The 22,324-nt window shown below is 37.6% G+C and overlaps 1 protein-coding gene across 1 annotated transcript in view; it reads left to right on the forward strand.

The window, feature by feature from the left end:
• Positions 1-22,324, forward strand: part of LOC125931799 (uncharacterized) — a 433,379-nt gene that overhangs the window by 154,534 nt on the left and 256,521 nt on the right. Inside the window, exon 5 of the mRNA XM_049644019.1 lies at positions 66-153. Coding sequence (XP_049499976.1) covers positions 66-153 — 88 coding nt within the window. The remainder of the gene's footprint in view (positions 1-65; positions 154-22,324) is intronic.

A 22,324-nucleotide genomic window follows, 5' to 3' on the forward strand; every position in this document is an offset into this window, starting at 1 on the left:
GGTATAAAGCTATGACATTCAATGAAACTGAGATTGACAGAATCTCTTCTCATCTTTCCTGGCAGGCCTCCATTTGATTGTATGTCAGAATTTTCCAGTTTGAAAAGCCAACTCATTAAATGCATCACATTACTGAAGCATTTCTCTGAGCAGGTAAGACATGGTTTTGTTGTGATGTTCTCCATACATTCTCATATGTATTTATTTACCAAATACTGTAAATTATTTTCAATAACATCTATATAGCCAGTTTATTTACCATATCCAATGCCAACACTGAAATTCAGATCCATATTTGGTTATATACAGTTAAAATATTTGTATAACTATGCAATGGATTTCTCAACTCAAACATCTTTTTCATTCAATTGGAATTTACCCTTATTGCTGCATTATTCTAAAACAACTATTGAGCTGAATAGAAACCTTCAAATGCTTACCATCATCCAGTGAACATGTTCTAAAATTGTTAAACTATCATTCAAAACCCTCCTTAGTCCATAATGACATGTCATTTTTCTGTTCTATGTGACCCCTATATTATCCTCAAGATTTTTTTTTTGGAGTCCAATAAGTAGTTGGATTTGCTGCAAAAGTTGAGGCAGCAAAATTACATATTTAAAGTTGGTTCTAAGAGTTCCCCCTTCTCCACATCCTCACTAACATCTGTTGTTTACTGTGTTGTTAATTTTAACCACTCTGACAGGTGTGAGGTGGTATCTCATCGTGGTTTTGATTTGTATTTTCCCTGATGATGAGTGATGATAAGCATCTTTTCATGTGTCTATTGACCATCTGGATGTCTTCTTTGGAAAAATGTCTATTCATGTCTTCTGCCTATTTCTTTTTTTTTTTTTTCATTTTTCTCTGATTTTTTTATTTTTTTTAAAATTTACATCCAAATTAGTTAGCATACAGTGCAACAATGATTTCAGGAGTAGATTCCTTAGTGCCCCTTACCCATTTAGCCCATCCCCCCTCCCACAACCCCTCCAGTAACCCTCAGTTTGTTCTCCATATTTATGAGTCTCTTCTGTTTTGTCCCCCTCCCTGTTTTTATATTATTTTTGTTTCCCTTCCCTTATGTTCATCTGTTTTGTCTGTTAAAATCCTCATATGAGTGAAGTCATATGATTTTTGTCTTTCTCTGACTGGCTAATTTCACTTAGCGTAATACCTTCCAGTTCCATCCATGTAGTTGCAAATGGCAAGACCTTCTGCCTATTTCTTAATGGGATTATTAGGTCTTGAGGTGTTCAGTTTGATATGTTCTTTATAGACTTGGGATGCTAACCCTTTACCACATAAGTCATTTGTAAATATCTCCACCCATTCTGTAGGCTGCCTTTTAATTTTATTGATTGTTTCCTTTACTCTTCAGAAGGCTTTTGTCTTGATGAAGTCCCAATAGTCCCCATCTGCTTTTGTTTCCCTTGTCTCCAGAGACATGTCTAGCAAGTAAGAAGTTGCTACAACCAATGTCAAAGAGGTTTCTGCTTGTGTTTTGCTTTAGGATTTTGATGGATTCGTGTTTCACATTTAGGTCTTTCATCCACTTTGAATTTTTTGTGTGTGTATGGTGTAAGAAAGTGAGCAGTTTCATTCTTTTGTATGTTGCTGTCCAGTTCTCCCAAAACCATTTGTTGAAGAGACTTTTTTTCCATCAGATATTCTTTCCTGCCTTGTTGAAAATTAGTTGCCCATATAGTTGTGGTTTCATTTCTGGGTTTTCTATTCTGTTCCATTGATTTATGTGATTGTTATTGTGCCATTATCATACCGTATTGATGTCTACAGATTTGTAATATAGCCTAATGTCTGGAATTGTGATGCCTCCGGGTTTGCCTTTTTTTTTTTTTTTCCAGGATACTTTGGCTACCAAGGGTCTATTGTGGTTCCATAAAAAGGTTAGGATAGTTTGTTTTAGCTCTGTGAAAATTGCTGGTGCTATTCTGCTAGGGATTGCATTAAATGTGTAGATTGCTTTGGGTAGTATAGAGATTTTAACAATATTTGTTCTTCTAATCCATGAGCACAGAATGTTTTCCGTTTCTTTGTGTCATTTTTGGTTTCTTTCATAAGTGTTCCATAATTTTCAGAGTACAGATTATTTATCTGTTTGGTTAGGTTTATTCCTAGGTATCTTATGGCTTTTGGTGTAATTATAAATGGGACTGGTTCATTAATTTCTCTTTCTGCTGCTTCATTATTAGTGTATAGATTTCTGTAAGTTTATTGTATATCCTGTGACTTTGCTGAATTCGTGTATCAGTTCTGGCATTTTTTGGTGGTATCTTTCAGGTTTTCTACATGGAGTATCATGTCATCTGCATATATTGAAAGTTTCACTTCTTCTTTGCTGATTTGGATGTGTTTCATTTTTTTTGTTTCCTTCTTACTGAGGCTATGACTTCCAGTACTATGTTTAATAACAGTGGTGAGAGTAGGCATCCCTGTCCTGTTCCTGAATATAGAGGAAAAGCTCTCAGCTATTCCCCATTGAGGGTGATCTTAGCTGTGAGTCTACTATATATGGCCTTTATGATGTTGAGGTATGTTCCCTCTACCTTACTTTGTTGAAGGTTTTTTTTTTTTTTATCAAGAATGGATGCTTTACTTTTTCAAATGATTTTTCTGCATCTATTGAGAGGATAACATTGCTCTTATCCTTTCTTTTATTAATGTGGTATGTCCTGTTCATTGATTTGCAAATATTGAACAACCCCTACACCCAGGAATAAATCCCACTAAATTGTGCTGATTAATTCTCTGTGCTGTTGGATTCGAATTGCTAGTATGTAGTTGAGAATTTTTGCATCCATGTTAAAAGGGATATTGACCTTTAATTCTCCTTTTTGGTGGGATCTTTGTCTGGTTTTAGAATCAAGGTAATGCTGGCCCTGTAGAATAAGTTTGGAAGTTTTCCTTCCATTTTTATTTTTTGGAACAGTTTGAGAATAAGTATTAACTCCTCTTTAAATGTTTGATAGATTTCCCATCAGAAGCCATGCAGCCCTGGATTTGGTTCATTGGGAGATTTTTGATTACTGATTCAATTTTTTTCCTGGCTATGGGTCTGTTCAAATTTTCTAATTCTTCCCGTTTCAGTTTTGGTAGGTTTTATATTTCTAGGAATTTATCCATTTCTTCCAGAGTGCCCAATTTGTTGCCATATAATTTCTCATAATATTCTTTTATAATTGTTTGTATTTCTGTGGTGTCATTTATTATCTCTTCTTTTTCATTTATGATTTCATGTATTTGGTTCTTTCTCTTTTCTTTTTGATATGTTTGGCTAGCAGTTTGTCAACTTTATTAGTTCTTTCAAAGAAACAGATCTTAGTTTCATTGATCTGTTCTCCAATATTTGTTGTTTGTTTCTATATCATTTATGTCTGCTCTAATCTTTATTATTTTCATTCTTCTGCTGATTTCAGGATTTATTTGCTGTTCCTTTCTGAGCTCCTTTAGGTGTAAGGTTAGGTTGTGTATTTTAGACTTTTTTCTTCTTGAGGTAAGCATATATTGCTATATACTTCCCTCTTATGACCGCTTTTGCTGCATCCCAAAGGTTCTGAATTATAGTGCTTTCATTTTCATTGGCTTTCATGTATTCTTTTAATTTTTTTTCTTTAATTTCCTGGTTAACCCATTAATTCTTTAGTAGGATGTTCTTTTACCTCCATGTATTTGTGGTCTTCCCCAATTTTTTCTTCTGGTTGACTTCAAGTTTCCTAGTGTTGTGGTCTGAAAATATGTATAGTATGATCTCAGTCTTTTTATACTTGTTGAGGCCTGATTTGTGACCCAGTATGTGATCTATTCTTGAGAATGTGGCATGTGTATTCAAAAAGAATGTATATTCTGCTTTAGAATGAAATGCTCTGAATATATCTGCTAAGTCCATCTGGTCCTGAGTGTCATTCAAAGCCATTGTTTCCTTCTTCCATTTTCTGCTTGGATGATCAGTCAATTGTTGTAAGTGGGGTATTAAAGTCCCCTATTACTTCTGTATTATTATCAATGACTTTCATTATGTGTGTTATTAATTGATTTATATATTTGGGTGGCTCCAAGATGGGAACATAAGTAGTTACAGTTATTGGATCTTCTTGTTTGATAGACAACTTTCTTATGCTATAGTGTCCTTCTTCATCTCTTGTTACATTCTTTTGTTTAAAAATTTTTAAATGTTTATTTTTGAGAGACAGAGAGACAGAGTGCAAACAGGGGAGGGGCAGAGAGAGAGGGACACACAGAATCTGAAGCAGGCTCCAGGCTCTGAGCTGTCAGCACAGAGCCCAATGCAGGGCTCAAACCCACGAAGTGTGGGATCATGACCTGGGCTGAAGTCAGACACTTAACCGACTGAGCCACCCAGGTGCCTTTACATTCTTTCGTTTAAAACCGAATTTGTCTGATATAAGTATGGCTACTCTGGCTTTCTTTTAATGTCCATTAGCATGATAGAGGGTCCTCCATCCCCTCACTTTCAATCTGCAGGTGTCTTTAGTTCTAAAATAATTTTCTGTAAGTAGCATATAGATGGATCTTGTTTTTTTTTTTATCCATTCTCAGATCATGTGTCTTTTGACTAGATCATTTAATCTATTTAAAATCAGAGTGATTATTGAGAGATATAATATAGTGCCATTGTATTACCTGTAAAATAGTTGTTTCTGGAGATGTTCTCTGTTCCTTTCTAGTCTTTCTTGCTTTTGGACTTTCTCAGTCAAATAATCCCCTTTAATATTTCTTGTAGGGCTGGTTTAGTGGTTATGAACTCCTTTAGTTTTTTCTGGTAAACTATCTCTCCTTCTAGTGTGAATGACAGCCTACCTGGATAAAGTATTATTGGCTGCATATTTTTCTCAGATCACCGCCTTCTTCCTGTCTGTGTCTGAGGCATCTGCCTTTCTGGTGGTTCAGTGCTCCTGTGTTTTATCTCAGTTGTGTGGCTGGGTTTCTAAACTCCATTTTTAGGGACCTAGTGCATTGTGAACCCGAACTGATCCTTTGAGGGAGGATCTCACCAAGCTGTGGCTGGTACCAGTTTGAGAAAAACAGTGCCACAAATGTGCAGGAACTTAGAGTTTATGATAAGGCACAACAAAAAGCAGGCATCCAAGTTAGCTGCCTTCAGCAGGCATCTCTGCTTATATGGTAGTAAACAGGGCAGCTCCATGGTGCCAACAAGCTCTTTTACCACTGAGACCATCTGCTGCTTCTCCTAAATGCACTTTGAGAAGGGGAACTGTCTCTTTGAGCAGGACCAGAGGTTCCCCAGAGCATGTAGTCTTCTCCCGGGCCTCTACCCTCCTTATGCACAGGAGCACCACTATCCCTGCCAGGTTGGACCCTGGTGATGGCATGGACATCTAAAATTTCAGACTTTCAGCCATGCTACTTGTGAAAGCTTGGGGTAATCAGCCCCTCTGGTTTACAAGTCAATACTTTGAGGAAGTATTTTTTTAGTTTATTTATTTATTTTGAAAGAGAGCAGGGGAGAGGAAGCAAGAGGAGGGGACAGATGGTCTAAAACGGGCTCTGTGCTGATAGCAGAGAGCCTGATGTGGATCTCAACTCACGAACCATGAGATTATGACCTGAGCCAGAGTCAGACACTTAAATGACTGAGCCACCAGGTGCCCTGGGAAGCATTTTTCTTGTGCAATCCCCTGCATGATGCTTTATCTCTCCCTCTGTGATCAGGGCTCCCTCCTCTCCACATCACCTGTGATTCTTTTCTCTCCCAAATCACATCTCTGCACCTCCTAATTTCCAGTATGTAGCCTCTTATCCCCCTCTAGGTGTGCAGTTTGTTGCCTCAGTCCTTAGATCAATTTCCTGGGTGTTCAGAATTTTATAATTATCTAGCTGTGTTCGAGGGAAGAGGCAAGGATAAAGTCCTCCTCCAATCCACTGTCTTAATGCCCACCATTAAGATGTTTTACTCATTCATCTTTAAATGATCGTGTACAATTCTACCTTTATCTTTTTTATCATATTATTTTTCTACCTAGAATTTACTCCTATGACTTCTTTCTTTAAGTAGTACATTTATTGTATTTTTAATGAGTTGACAAGTTAATTTTCTTTGGCTGCATTTTTTTTCTTTTAAAAAAATTATTTAAATTCAAGTTAGTTAACCTAGAGTGTAATATTACTTTCAGATGTCATAGTGAGTCAACACTTCCATAGAACACCTGTTGCTCATCACACCAAATGCACTCTTTAATCCTCACTACCTATTTTAACCACCCCCCACCCACATCCCCTTCATTGAACATCAATTTTTCTCTATAGTTAAAAATCTGTTTCTTAGGGAAAAAATTATCATAAGATGGCAGAGTAGCATGGAAGTTCTTAGCTTCTCTCATCCCTGAAATGTAGCTAGATCAGCACCAAACAATTTTGCACACTTAGAAAATTGATCTGAAGATCAACACAAAAATCTACATAACTTGAGCCACAAAGCTCAGTAGGAATTCACCCCAAAAGAAAGAACAGGAAAAAATAACAGCCAGGGACTTAACACAGATAGAAACAAGGTGTCTGAGCTAGAATTTAGAATCACGATAATAAGAATACTAGCTGGTGTTGAAAAAAAAAACATAGAATTCCTTTATGCAGAGATAAAACAAGTAAAATCTAGTCAGGATGAAATTAGAAATGCTATCACCAAAATACAATCTCAAATGTATGCCAAGATGGCAAGGGTGGGCAAGGCACAGCAGCAAATTAGCTATATAGAAGATAGAAGTATGGAGAATAAATAAGCAGAATAAAAGAGGGGGAAAAGGCAAAAGAGAATGATACAAGAATTAGAGAATTCAATGACTTATTAAAAATGAATAATATCTGAATCGTAGGAGTCCCAGAAGATGAAAAGAAAGAAAAAGGGGCTTATGTAAGCAAATTGTACCAGAAAACTTTTTCAATATGCAGAAAGACACAGACATCAAAATCCAACTAGCACAGAGAACTCCCATTAGATTCAATAAAAACTGACCATCACCAAGGCATATCATAGTCAAATACACAAAATACACAAAGAAAAAAATATGAAAACAGCAAGAGAAAAAAATGTCCTTAACCTATAAGGGAAGATTAGGTTTATGGCTGACCTATACACAGAAACTTAGCAGGCTAAAAAGGAGTGGCAGGATATATTCAACATGCTGAATTGGAAAAATATGCAGCCAAGAATTCTTTATCAAGTAAGGCTGTCATTCAAAATAAAGGAGAGATAAAAGAGTTTCCCAGACAAACACAAACTAAGGAGTTTGTGACCACTGTGAAAAATTTTAAGGGGAGCTCTCTGAGGGGAGGAAAGATGAAACAAAATAAAAAAGACAAAAGCAACAAAGACTAGAAAGGACCAGAGAACACCACCAGAAACTCCAACTCTACAGCAATTTAGGCCTAGAAAGTCTCTAGATTCTTTGTCAGTGTCTTATGAGACAAAATAGACTTTAAATTAAAGGTTTTAACAAGAAATTAAGAAAGGCATTATATCATAATTAAGGGGTATTTCCACCAAGAAGATCTAACAATTGTAAATATTTATGCCCCCAATGTGAGAGAACCCAAATAGATAATTAATTCATCTCAAATTAATTCATCTCAAATACAAAGAAACTCATTGATAATATCATAATAGTAGGGTACTTGAACCCCACTTACAGCAATGGAAAGATCATGTAAGCAGAAAATCAACAAGATAAAAATAACTTTGAATGACACTGGACCAGATGGACTTAACAGATATATTCAGAATATTTTATCTCAAAGCAGGAGAATACACATTCTTCTTGAGTGCACGTGGAACAGTTTCCAGAATAGATCACATACTGGGACACAAATCAGCCCTCAACAAGTACAAAAAGATTGAGATCATACCATGCATATTTTCGGATCACAACACTATGAAACTCAAAATCAACCACAAGAAAAAAAATTGTAAAGACCACAAATACTTGGAGATTAAAGAACATCCTACTGAAGAATGGATGGGCTAACGAAGAAATTAAAGAGGAAATTAAAAAGTACATGAAAGCTAATGAAAATGGTAACACCACAGCCTAAAACCTCTGGGATGCAGCAAAGATGGTCATAAGAGGGAATTATATAGCAATCCAGGTCTTCCTAAAGAAGGAAGAAAGGTCTCAGATATACAATATAACCTTAAACCTAAAAGGGATGGAAAAACAACAGCAAAGAAAGCCCCAAACCAGCAGAATACAGGAAATAATAAAGATTAGAGCAGAAATCAATGATATCAAAATAGAAAAAAAACAGTAAAACAGATCAATGCAACCAGGAGCTGGTTCTGTGAAAGATCTAACAAAAATGATAAACCCCTAGTCAGATTAAAAAGAAAAAGAAATGACCCAAATTAAAAAAAATCATAAATGAAAGAAGAGAGATCACAACCAATACTGCAGAAATACAAACAATAATAATAGAGTATTATGAGCAATTATATGCCAATAAATTGGGCAATCTGGAAGAAATGGGAAAATTCCTGCAAATATATAAACTGCCAAAACTTAAACAGGAAGAAATAGAGATTTGAACAGACCCATAACCAGTAAAGACATTGAAATAGTAATCAAAAATCTTCCAAAAAAACAAGAATCCAAGGCCTGATGGCTTTCCATGGGAATTCTACAAAACATTTAAAGAAGAGTGAACACCTATTCTTTTGAAGCTGTTCCAAAAAATAGAAATGGAAGGAAATCTTCCAGACTCATTCTATGAGGCCAGCATTAGCTTGATTCAAAAACCAGACAAAAGACCCCACTAAAAGGAGAACTACAGACCAATTTCCCTAATGAACACGGATAAACAATACTCAACAAGATATTAGACAACCGGATATAACTACATTAAAAGAATTATTCACCACAGTCTAGTGGGATTTATGCATGAGATGTAGGGCTCGTTCAATACCCACAATTCAACGTGAAACATCACATTAATTATAGAGAGGATAGAAACCACATGATTCTCTCAATAGATGGAGAAAAGCATTTGATAAATGATAGTATCTTTCTTGGTAAAAAAAAAAAAAAAACAAACCTCAAGGAAGTAGGGATAGAAGGATCATACCTCAAGATCATAAAAGGCATATAGGAAAGACTCACTACTAATATCATTCTCAGTGGGGAAAAACTGAGACTTTCTCCCTTGAGGTCAGGAACACAAAAGGGATGTCCACTCTCACCACTGTTATTAAACACTTTATTGGAAGTCTTAGCTTCAGCAATCAGACAACACAAAGGAATGAAAAGCATCCATATTGGCAAGGAGGAAGACAAAATTTCACTCTTCACAGAAAATATGATGCTCTGTGTGGAAAACCAAAAAGATTCCACCAAAAATCTGCTAGAACTGATCCATGAATATAGCAAAGTCGCAGGATATAAAATCAATGTACAGAAATTGGTTACATTTCTATACACCAAAAATGAAGCAACAGAAAGAGAAATCAGGGAATTGATCCTATTTTCAATTGTACCAAAATGCATAAAATACCTAGGAATAAACTTAACCAAAGAGGTAAAAAAAAATCTATACACTGAAAATTGTAGAAAGCTTATGAAATAAACTGAAGAAGACACACACAAAATTAGAAAAATAGTCCATGCTCATGGGTTGTAAGAACAAATATTGTTAAAATGTCAATACCACCCCAAACAACCTACACATTCAATGCAGTCCCTATCAAAATAACACAGCATTCTTCAAAGAGCAAGAACAAATCATCCTAAAATTTGCATGGAACCAGAAAAGATTCATAATAGCCAAAGCAATCATGAAAAAGAAAACCAAGGCTGGAGGTATCACAATTCTGGACTTCAAGATGTATTACAAAGCTGTAATTACCAAGACATTATGGTACTCACACAAAAACAGACACATAGATCGATGTAACAGAGTAGAGAACCAAGAAATGGACCCACAAATTTATGGCCAAGTAATCTTTGACAAACCAGGAAAGAATATCCAGTGGAATAAAGACAGTCTTTTCAGCAATTAGTGTTGGGAAAACTGGACAGCAACATGCCTGAAAAATAAACCTGGAACACTTTCTGACACCATACACAAAAATAAACTCAAAATGGATGAAAGACCTACACGTTAAGACAGGAAGCCATCAAAATCCTAGAGGAGAAAGCAGGCAAACACCTCTTTGACCTCAGCCACACCACCTTCTTACTCAATATGTCTCCAGAGGCAAGAGAAACAGAAGCAAAAATGAACTATTGGGACATCATTCTAGATAAAAACTTCTGCATGGTGAAGGAAACAATCAGTAAAACTAAAAGGCAACAGAGGGAATGAAAGGACATATTTGCAAATGAAATATCAGATAAAAGGTTAGTGTCCCAATTCTATAAACAACTTATCAAACTCAACACCCCCCCAAAAAACACAATACAGTGAAGAAATATGCAAAAGATGTGAATAGACACTTTTCCAATGAAGACATCCAGATGGCTAATAGACACATGAAAAAATGCTCAACATCACTCATCATCATAGAAATACAAATCAAAACCACAATGAGATACCACCTCATACCTGTGAGAATGGATAAAATTAATAACTGAGGCAACAACAGATGTTGGCGAGGATGCAGAGAAATAGGAACCCTTTTGCACTGCTGGTGGGAATGAAAACTGATGCAGCAATTTTGCAAAAGAGTATGGAGATTCCTCAAAAAAATAAAAATAGAACTACCCTGTGGAATTTAAGATACAAAACAGATAAATATAAGGGAAGGGAACAAAATAATATAAAAACAGGGAAGGGCGCAAAACACAAGAGACCTTTAAATACAGAGAATAAACTCAGCATTTCTGGAGGGTTGTTGGCTGGAGGGGATGGGCTAAATGGACAAGGGGCATTAAGGAGAACACTTGTCATGAGCACTGGGTGTTCTATGTAGGGGTTGAATAACTGGATTCGACTCCTGAAATCATTATTGCACTGTATGCTAACTGGGATGTAAACTTTAAAAAATAAATTAAGTAAAAAAATATGTTTATTGGTTGCCTCCCTCTCTCTCATTTTTCCCCCTTTGTTCATTTGTTTTACTTCTTATTCCAAATATGAGTGAAATCCTATGGCATGTGTCTTTCACTGATTGAGTTATGTTATTTAGCATAATACTCTCTAACTCTATCCATGTACTTGGAAAGGTTTCTTTCTTTTAAAAGCTGAATTATATTCCATTATATATAGCTATATAATGCTATATGTAACTATATATAATATATAGCTAACTTACATTGCTGTATTATGTATAGCTATACATAGCTACATTATATAGATAGATAAATCTCTACATAATAGATAGATAGATAGATAGACAGATAAACAGATAAAGCTAGAAAAAGATACCTCACATATTCTTTATCCCTACAAAATAATCTTCAATGTGATGAACAGAAAACATATGGAGCCAAGAATCCTTTACCTAGCAAGTCTGTCATTTAGAATAGAAGAGATCAAGGTTTTCCCAAACAAACAAAAACCAAAGGAATTCATCACCTCTGAACCAGCCCTACAAGAGATCCTAAGGGGGATTCTGTGAGTGAAATGTTGCAAGGACCACAAAGTACCAGAGACATCCATACAAGCATGAAACCTAAAGACATCACAATGACTCTAAACATATATCTTTCAATAATAACACTGAATGTAAATGGAATTAAACACCATATTTATATCAGGCAAACTATATACTTATATCAGACAAACTAGACTTTAAAGGCTGTAACAAGAGATGAAGAAAGGCATTATATAATAATTACAGGGTCTATCCATCAGGGAGAGTTAACAATTATAAATGTCAATGCGCCGAATATGGGAGCCCCCAAATATATAAAACAATCACAAACAAAAGCAACCTTATTGATAAGAATATGGTAATTGCAGGGAACTTTAATACCCCATTCACACCAATGGATAGATAATCTAGACACAGAATCAATAAAGAAAAAAGGGCCCTGAATGATACATAGGATCAGATGGACTTGACAGACATATTTAGAACTCTGCATCAAAAAGTGACAAAATATACTTTCTTCTCGAGTGCACATGGAACCTTCTCCAAGAGAGATCACATACTGGGTCACAAAAAAACCCTTCATAAGTGTAAAAGAATTGAGATCCTACCATGCACATTTTCAGACCACAATGCTATGAAACTTGAAATCAACCACAGGAAAAAGTCTGGAAAACCTCCAAAGCATGGAGGTTAAAGGACACCCTACTGAAGAACGAATGGGTCAACCAGGCAATTAGAGAAGAAATTAAAAAATATATGGAAACAAATGAAAATGAAAAGACAACAAGGCAAATGCTTTGGGATGCGGTGAAGGCAGTCCTGAGAGGAAAATACATAGCAGTGCAGGCCTATCTCAAGAAACAAGAAAAATCCGGTTCCAGAAGATAGCGGCATAGGAGGACGCTGGGCTCACCTCGCATCCTGCTGATCACTTAGATTCTACCTACACCTGCCTAAAGAACCCAGAAAACCGCCAGAGGATTAGCAGAACTGAGTCTCCAGAGCCAAGCGCAGACGAGAGGCCCACGGAAGAGGGTAGGAAGGGCGGCGAGGCGGTGCGCGCTCCACGGACTGGCGGGAGGGAGCCTGGACGGAGGGGTGGCTCACCGGCCAAGCAGAGCCCCCTAGTCTGGCTGGCAAAAGCGGAGGGGCCCAACGGACTGTGTTCCGACAGCAAGCGCGACTTAGCGTCTGGGAGGTTAACAGCTCTGCTCAGAAAGGAAGGCTGGAGGACAAAGGGAGGGAGAGCTGCTGAGCCCCCGGACGGCAGAGCTCAGCTTGGCGGGGAACAAAGGCGCTCGCCAGCGCCATCTCCCCCGCCCATCCCCCAGCCAAAATCCCAAAGGGAACCAGTTCCTGCCAGGGAACTTGCTCACTCCGCGCAAACACCCAACTCTGTGCTTCTGCGGAGCCAAACCTCCGGCAGCGGATCTGACTCCCTCCCGCTGCCACAGGGCCCCTCCTGAAGTGGATCGCCTAAGGAGAAGCGAGCTAAGCCTGTCCCTCCTGCCCCCGTGCACCTTGCCTACCCATCCCAGCTAATACGCCAGATCCCCAGCACCACGAGCCTGGCAGTGTGCAAGTAGCCCAGACGGGCCACGCCCCCCCACAGTGAATCCTGCCCCTAGGAGAGGGGAAGAGAAGGCACACACCAGTCTGACTGTGGCCCCAGCGGTGGGCTGGGGGCAGACATCAGGTCGGACTGCGGCCCCGCCCACCAACTCCAGTTATACACCACAGCACGGGGGAAGTGCCCTGCAGGTCCTCACCACTCCAGGGACTATCCAAAATGACCAAACGGAAGAATTCCCCTCAGAAGAATCTCCAGGAAATAACAACAGCTAATGAACTGATCAAAAAGGATTTAAATAATATAACAGAAAGTGAATTTAGTATAATAGTCATAAAATTAATCACTGGGCTTGAAAACAGTATACAGGACAGCAGAGAATCTCTTGCCACAGAGATCAAGGGACTAAGGAACAGTCACGAGTAGCTGAAAAACGCTTTAAACGAAATGCAAAACAAAATGGAAACCACGACGCCTCGGATTGAAGAGGCAGAGGAGAGAATAGGTGAACTAGAAGATAAAATTATGGAAAAAGAGGAAGCTGAGAAAAAGAGAGATAAAAAAATCCAGGAGTATGAGGGGAAAATTAGAGAACTAAGTGATACACTAAAAAGAAATAATATACGCATAATTGGTATCCCAGAGGAGGAAGAGAGAGGGAAAGGTGCTGAAGGGGTACTTGAAGAAATTATAGCTGAGAACTTCCCTGAACTGGGGAAGGAAAAAGGCATTGAAATCCAAGAGGCACAGAGAACTCCCTTCCGACGTAACTTGAATCGATCTTCTGCATGACATATCATAGTGAAACTGGCAAAATACAAGGATAAAGAGAAAATTCTGAAAGCAGCAAGGGACAAACATGCCCTCACATATAAAGGGAGACCTATAAGACTCGTGACTGATCTATCCTTTGAAACTTGGCAGGCCAGAAAGGCTTGGCACGATATCTTCAGTGTGCTAAACAGAAAAAATATGCAGCCGAGAATCCTTTATCCAGCAAGTCTGTCATTTAGAATAAAAGGAGAGATAAAGGTCTTCCCAAACAAACAAAAACTGAGGGAATTTGACACCACGAAACCAGCCCTACAAGAGATCCTAAGGGGGATCCTGTGAGACAAAGTACCAGAGACATCACTACAAGCATAAAACATACAGACATCACAATGACTCGAGACCCGTATCTGTCTATAATAACACTGAATGTCAATGAATTAAATGCGCCAACCAAAAGACATAGGGTATCAGAATGGATAAAAAAACAAGACCCATCTATTTGCTGTCTACAAGAGACTCATTTTAGATCTGAGGACACCTTTAGATTGAGAGTGAGGGGATGGAGAACTATTTATCATGCTACTGGAAGCCAAAAGAAAGCTGGAGTAGCAATACTTATATCAGACAACCTAGACTTTAAATTAAAGGCTGTAACAAGAGATGAAGAAGGGCATTATATAATAATTACAGGGTCTATCCATCAGGAAGAGCTAACAATTATAAATGTCCATGCGCCAAATACCGGAGCCCCCAGATATATAAAACAATTACTCATAAACATAAGCAACCTTATTGATAAGAATGTGGTCATTGCAGGGGACTTTAACACCCCACTTACAGAAATGGATAGATCATCTAGACACACAGTCAATAAAGAAACAAGGGCCCTGAATGATACATTGGATCAGATGGACTTGACAGATATATTTAGAATGCTGCATCCCAAAGCAACAGAATATACTTTCTTCTCGAGTGCACATGGAACATTCTCCAAGATAGATCATATACTGGGTCACAAAACAGCCCTTCATAAGTTTACAAGAATTGAAATTATACCATGCATACTTTCAGACCACAATGCGATGAAGCTTGAAATCAACCACAGGAAAAAGTCTGGAAAACCTCCAAAAGCATGGAGGTTAAAGAAAACCCTACTAACGAATGAGTGGGTCAACCAGGCAATTAGAGAAGAAATTAAAAAATATATGGAAACCAACGAAAATGAAAATACAACAATCCAAACGCTTTGGGATGCAGCGAAGGCAGTCCTGAGAGGAAAATACATTGCAATCCAGGCCTATCTCAAGAAACAAGAAAAATCCCAAATACAAAATCTAACAGCACACCTAAAGGAAATAGAAGCAGAACAGCAAAGGCAGCCTAAACCCAGCAGAAGAAGAGAAATAATAAAGATCAGAGCAGAAATAAACAATATAGAATCTAAAAAAACTGTAGAGCAGATCAACGAAACCAAGAGTTGGTTTTTTGAAAAAATAAACAAAATTGACAAACCTCTAGCCAGGCTTCTCAAAAAGAAAAGGGAGATGACCCAAATAGATAAAATCATGAATGAAAATGGAATGATTACAACCAATCCCTCAGAGATACAAACAATTATCAGGAAATACTATGAAAAATTATATGCCAACAAATTGGACAACCTGGAAGAAATGGACAAATTCCTAAACACCCACACTCTTCCAAAACTCAATGAAGAGGAAATAGAAAGCTTGAACAGACCCATAACCAGCGAAGAAATTGAATCGGTTATCAAAAATCTCCCAACAAATAAGAGTCCAGGACCAGATGGCTTCCCAGGGGAGTTCTACCAGACGTTTAAAGCAGAGATACTACCTATCCTTCTCAAGCTATTCCAAGAAATAGAAAGGGAAGGAAAACTTCCAGACTCATTCTATGAAGCCAGTATTACTTTGATTCCTAAACCAGACAGAGACCCCGTAAAAAAAGAGAACTACAGGCCAATATCTCTGATGAATATGGATGCAAAAATTCTCAATAAGATACTAGCAAATCGAATTCAACAGCATATAAAAAGAATTATTCACCATGATCAGGTGGGATTCATTCCTGGGATACAGGGCTGGTTCAACATTCGCAAATCGATCAACGTGATACATCACATTAACAAAAAAAAAAGAGAAGAACCATATGATCCTGTTGATCGATGCAGAAAAGGCCTTTGACAAAATCCAGCACCCTTTCTTAATAAAAACCCTTGAGAAAGTCGGGATAGAAGGAACATACTTAATCATCATCAAAGCCATTTATGAAAAGCCCACAGCTAACATCATCCTCAACGGGGAAAAACTGAGAGCTTTTTCCCTGAGATCAGGAACACGACAGGGATGCCCACTCTCACCTCTGTTGTTTAACATAGTGCTGGAAGTTCTAGCATCAGCAATCAGACAACAGAAGGAAATCAAAGGCATCAAAATTGGCAGAGATGAAGTCAAGCTTTTACTTTTTGCAGATGACATGATATTATACATGGAAAATCTGATAGACCCCACCAAAAGTTTGCTAGAACTGATACATGAATTCAGCAAAGTTGCAGGATACAAAATCAATGTACAGAAATCAGTTGCATTCTTATACACTAACAATGAAGCAACAGAAAGACAAATAAAGAAACTGATCCCATTCACAATTGCACCAAGAAGCATAAAATACCTAGGGATAAATCTAACCAAAGATGTAAAAGATCTGTATGCTGAAAACTATAGTAAGCTTATGAAGGTAATTGAAGAAGATATAAAGAAATGGAAAGACATTCCCTACTCATGGATTGGAAGAATAAATATTGTCAAAATGTCAATACTACCCAAAGCTATCTACACATTCAATGCAATCCCAATCAAAATTGCACGAGCATTCTTCTCGAAACTAGAACAAGCCATCCTAAAATTCATATGGAACCACAAAAGGCCCCGAATAGCCAAAGTCATTTTGAAGAAGAAGACCAAAGCAGGAGGCAGCACAATCCCAGACTTTAGCCTCTACTACAAAGCTGTAATCATCAAGACAGCATGGTATTGGCATAAAAACAGACACATAGACCAATGGAATAGAATAGAAACCCCAGAACTAGACCCACAAACGTATGGCCAACTAATCTTTGACAAAGCAGGAAAGAACATCCAATGGAAAAAAGACAGTCTCTTTAACAAATGGTGCTGGGAGAACTGGACAGCAACATGCAGAAGGTTGCAACTAAACCACTTTCTCACACCATTCACAAAAATAAACTCAAAATGGATAAAGGACCTGAATGTGAGACAGGAAACCATCAAAACCTTAGAGGAGAAAGCAGGAAAAGACCTCTCTGACCTCAGCCGTAGCAATCTCTTACTCGGCACATCCCCAAAGGCAAGGGAATTAAAAGCAAAAGTGAATTACTGGGACCTTATGAAGATAAAAAGCTTCTGCACAGCAAAGGAAACAACCAACAAAACTAAAAGGCAACCAACGGAATGGGAAAAGATATTTGCAAATGACACATCGGACAAAGGGCTAGTATCCAAAATCTATAAAGAGCTCATCAAACTCCACACCCGAAAAACAAATAACCCAGTGAAGAAATGGGCAGAAAACATGAATAGACACTTCTCTAAAGAAGACATCCGGATGGCCAACAGGCACATGAAAAGATGTTCAACGTCGCTCCTTATCAGGGAAATACAAATCAAAACCACACTCAGATACCACCTCACGCCAGTCAGAGTGGCCAAAATGAAGAAATCAGGAGACTATAGATGCTGGAGAGGATGTGGAGAAACAGGAACCCTCTTGCACTGTTGGTGGGAATGCAAATTGGTGCAGCCGCTCTGGAAAGCAGTGTGGAGGTTCCTCAGAAAATTAAAAATAGACCTACCCTATGACCCAGCAATAGCACTGCTAGGAATTTACCCAAGGGATACAGGAGTACTGATGCATAGGGGCACTTGTACCCCAATGTTTATAGCAGCACTCTCAACAATAGCCAAATTATGGAAAGAGCCTAAATGTCCATCAACTGATGAATGGATAAAGAAATTGTGGTTTATATACACAATGGAATACTACGTGGCAATGAGAGAAAATGAAATCTGGCCTTTTGTAGCAACGTGGATGGAACTGGAGAGTGTGACGCTAAGTGAAATAAGCCATACAGAGAAAGACAGATACCATATGGTTTCACTCTTATGTGGATCCTGAGAAACGTAACAGAAACCCATGGGGGAGGGGAAGGAGAAAAAAAAAAAAGAGGTTAGAGTGGGAGAGAGCCAAAGCATAAGAGACTGTTAAAAACTGAGAACATACTGAGGGTTGATGGGGGGTGGGAGGGAGGGCAGGGTGGGTGATGGGTATTGAGGAGGGCACCTTTTGGGATGAGCACTGGGTGTTGTATGGAAACCAATTTGACAGTAAATTTCATATATTAAAAAATAAAAAATAAATAAATAAATAAATAAATAAAAGAAACAAGACAAATCCTAAATACAAAATCTAACAGCACACTTAAAGGAAATACAAGCAGAACAGCAAAGAAACCCCAAACCTAGCAGAAGAAGAGAAATAATAAATATCAGAGCAGATGTAAGCACTATAGAATCTAAAAAATACTGTAGAGCATATCAATGAAACCAAGAGTTGGGTTTTTGAAAAATAAACAAAATTGATAAACCTATAGCCAGGCTTCTCAAAAAGAAAAGGGAGATGACCCAAACAGATAAAATCATGAATGAAAATGGAATTATGAACAACCAATCCCTCAGATATACAAGCAATTATCAGGGAATACTATGGAAAATTATATGCCAACAAACTGGACAACCTGGAAGAAATGGACAAATTCCTAAGCACCCACACACTTTCAAAACTCGAACAGGAAGAAATAGAAAACTTGAACAGACCCACAACCAGCGAAGAAACTGAATCAGTTATCAAAAATCTCCCAACAAATTAGAGTCCAGGACCAGATGGCTTCCCAGGGGAATTCTACCAGACATTTAAAGCAGAGATAATGCCTATCCTTTTCAAGCTGTTCCAAAAAATAGAAAGGGAAGCAAAACATCCAGCTTTATTCAATGAAGCCAGCATTACTTTGATTCCCAAAGCAGACAGAGACCCAGCAAAAAAAGGAGAACTACAGGCCAATATCCCTGATGAATATGGATGCAAAAATTCTCAACAAGATACTAGAAAATCGAATTCAACAGCATATAAAAAGAATTATTCACCATGATCAAGTGTGATTCATTCCTGGGCTGCAGGGCTGGTTCAACATTCACAAATCAATTATCACATTGATATATCACATTAACAAAAAAAAAGATAGGAACCATATGATCCTGTCAATCGATGCAGTAAAAGCATTTGACAAAATTCAGCATCCTTTCTTCATAAAAACCCTTGAGAAAGTCTGGATAGAAGGAACATACTTAATCATCATCAAAGCCATTTATGAAAAGCCCACAGCTAATATCATCCTCAATGGGGAAAAACTGAGAGCTTTTCCCCTGAGATCAGGAGCACAACAGGGATGCTGACTCTCACTGCTGTTGTTTAACATAGGGCTGGAAGTTCTAGCATAAAGAATAAGACAACAAAAGGAAATCAAAGGCATCAAAATTGGCAGAGATGAAGTCAAGCTTTCACTTTTTGCAGATGACATGATATTATACATGGAAAATCTGATAGATCCCACCAAAAGTCTGCTAGAAATGATACATGAATTCAGCAAAGTCCCAGGATAGAAAATTAATGTACAGAAATTGGTTGCATTTTTATACATGAATAATGAAGCAACAGAAAGAGAAATAAACTGGTCGATTCACAATTGCACCAAGAACCATAAAGTACCTAGGAATAAACCTAACCAAAGATGTAAAATACCTGTATGCTGAAAACTATAGAAAGCTTATGAAGGAAATTGAAGAAGATACAAAGAAATGGAAAAACAGTCCGTGCTCATGGATTGGAAGAATAAATATTGTCAAAATGTCAATACTACCCAAAGCTATCTACACATTCAATGCAATCCCAATCAAAATTTCACCAGCATTCTTCTCGAAGCTAGAACAAACAATCCTAAAATTTGTATGGAACCACAAAAGACCCCGAATAGCCAAGGTTATATTGAAGAAGAAAACCAAAGCGGGAGGCATCACAATCCCAGAATTTAACCTCTACTACAAAGCTGTAATCATCAAGACAGCATGGTATTGGCACAAAAACAGACACATAGACCAATGCAATAGAACAGAGACTCCACAATTGAACCCACAAATGTATGTCCAACTAACCTTAGACAAAGCAAGACAGAATATCTGATGGAAAAAAGACAGTCTCTTTAAAAAATGGTGCTGCTAGAACTGGTCAGCAACATGCAGAAGGATAAAACTAGACCACTTTCTTACACCATTCACAAAAATAAACTCAAAATGGACAAAGGACTTGAATGTGAGACAGGAAACCATCAAAACCCTAGAGGGAAAAGCAGGAAAAAACCTCTCTGACCTAGCCGCAGTATTTTCTTAACTGACACATCTCCAAAGGCAAGGGAATTAAAAGCAAACATGAACTATTGGGACTTCATGAAGATAAAAAGCTTCTGCACTGCAAAGGAAACAATCAGCAAAACTAAAAGGCAACCGACGGAATGGGAAAAGATATTTGCAAATGACATATCAGACAAAGGGCTAGTATCCAAAAACTATAAACAACTCACCAAACTCCACACCCGAAAAACAAATAACTCAGTGAAGAAATTGGCAGAAGACATGAATAGGCACTTCTCTAAAGAAGACATCCAGCTGGCCAACAGGCAAATGAAAAGATGCTCAACATCACTCCTCATCAGGGAAATACAAATCAAAACCACACTGAGATATCACCTCATGCCAGTCAGAGTGGCTAAAATGAACAAATTAGGAGACTATAGATGCTGGGGAGGATGTGGAGAAAGGGGAACCCTCTTGCACTGTTGGTGGAAATGAAAACTGGTGCAGCCACTCTGGAAAATAGTGTGGAGTTTCCTCAAACAATTAAAAATAGATCTCTCCTATGACCCAGCAATAGCACTTGTAGGAATTTACCCAATGGCTACAGGAGTGCTGATGCATAGGGGCACTCATACCCCAATGTTTATAGCAGCACTTTCAACAATAGCCAAATTATGGCAAGAGCCTAAATGTCCAATGAACTGAGGAATGGATACAGATGGGGTTTATATATATAATGGAATACTACTTGGCAATGAGGAAGAATGGAATCTGGCCATTTGTAGCAATGTGGATGGAACTGGAGAGTGTTATGCTAAGTGAAATAAGTCAGGCAGAGAAAGACAGTTACCATATGTTTTCACTCATATGTGGATTCTGAGAAACTCAACAGAAGGGGAAGGGGGAAAAAAGTTACAGAGAGGGAAGGAGGCAAACCATAAGAGACTCTTAAATACTGAGAACAAATTGATGGTTGATAGGGGGTGGGGGAGGGGAAAGTGGGTGATGAGCATTGAAGAGGGCACCTATTGGGATGAGCACTGGGTGTTGTATGGAAACCAATTTGACGATATATTTCATTTAAAAAACATGAATTTGAAGAAGCTACTAAAAGAACAGCAAATTAAACACACAATAAACATAGAAAAAACATAACTAAAATGAATGCAGAAGGTAATGAAATGTAAATCAAACATTAGGTAAGTTAAAAATCTTAAATTTTATTTTTTCAAGCTTTTATTTTTTCAAACTTTGACCCATTTAAAAAAACCCCACAAATACAGTATCATAAATCAAAAGGATACCACTAGAGATTCTACATACATAAAGTAGTTCTAAGACTTTTTATATCTTTTATGCCAAGAAATTAATTGTCAAAGCAAAGAATTGGTAATTTTGTCTCATTATCTGTAAATATTTCATTGACTGCTCTGTAAAACTTGATTAAAGTTGAGAAAAATGGAAAAAGAAAAAATAACATTGTACACAAAATGGAAACATTTCTAGAGAATCACAGCAGGGAAATTGACACAAAAATAAACAAAAATTGGAATTGTCATATACAATAAAACATTACTAAATAAGTGACGATCCTGCTCTGCAATATTGGCATCATTGGTATCTTGTGAGAAAGGTAATCTCAAGTCTCACACCAGCCTACTGAATCAGTATCTGAATTTTAACAAGATTCTCATGTAATTCATATATACATTAATGGTTGGGAAGCATTATATTAAATAAAGTGTATCTGCAATTATTAACTTGCCCACAAAAAATGCTCCGACCTAGATAACTTCATGTGTGAATTCTTAAAAAAAACATTTAAGAAGGAGATATCACTAACCCTATACAAACGTCCCTATAACAAAAAAAAAAAAAAAAAAAAAAAAAAAAAAA

The sequence above is a fragment of the Panthera uncia genome, chromosome X, assembly GCF_023721935.1.
Source record: "Panthera uncia isolate 11264 chromosome X, Puncia_PCG_1.0, whole genome shotgun sequence".
Classification (NCBI taxonomy): domain Eukaryota; kingdom Metazoa; phylum Chordata; class Mammalia; order Carnivora; family Felidae; genus Panthera; species Panthera uncia.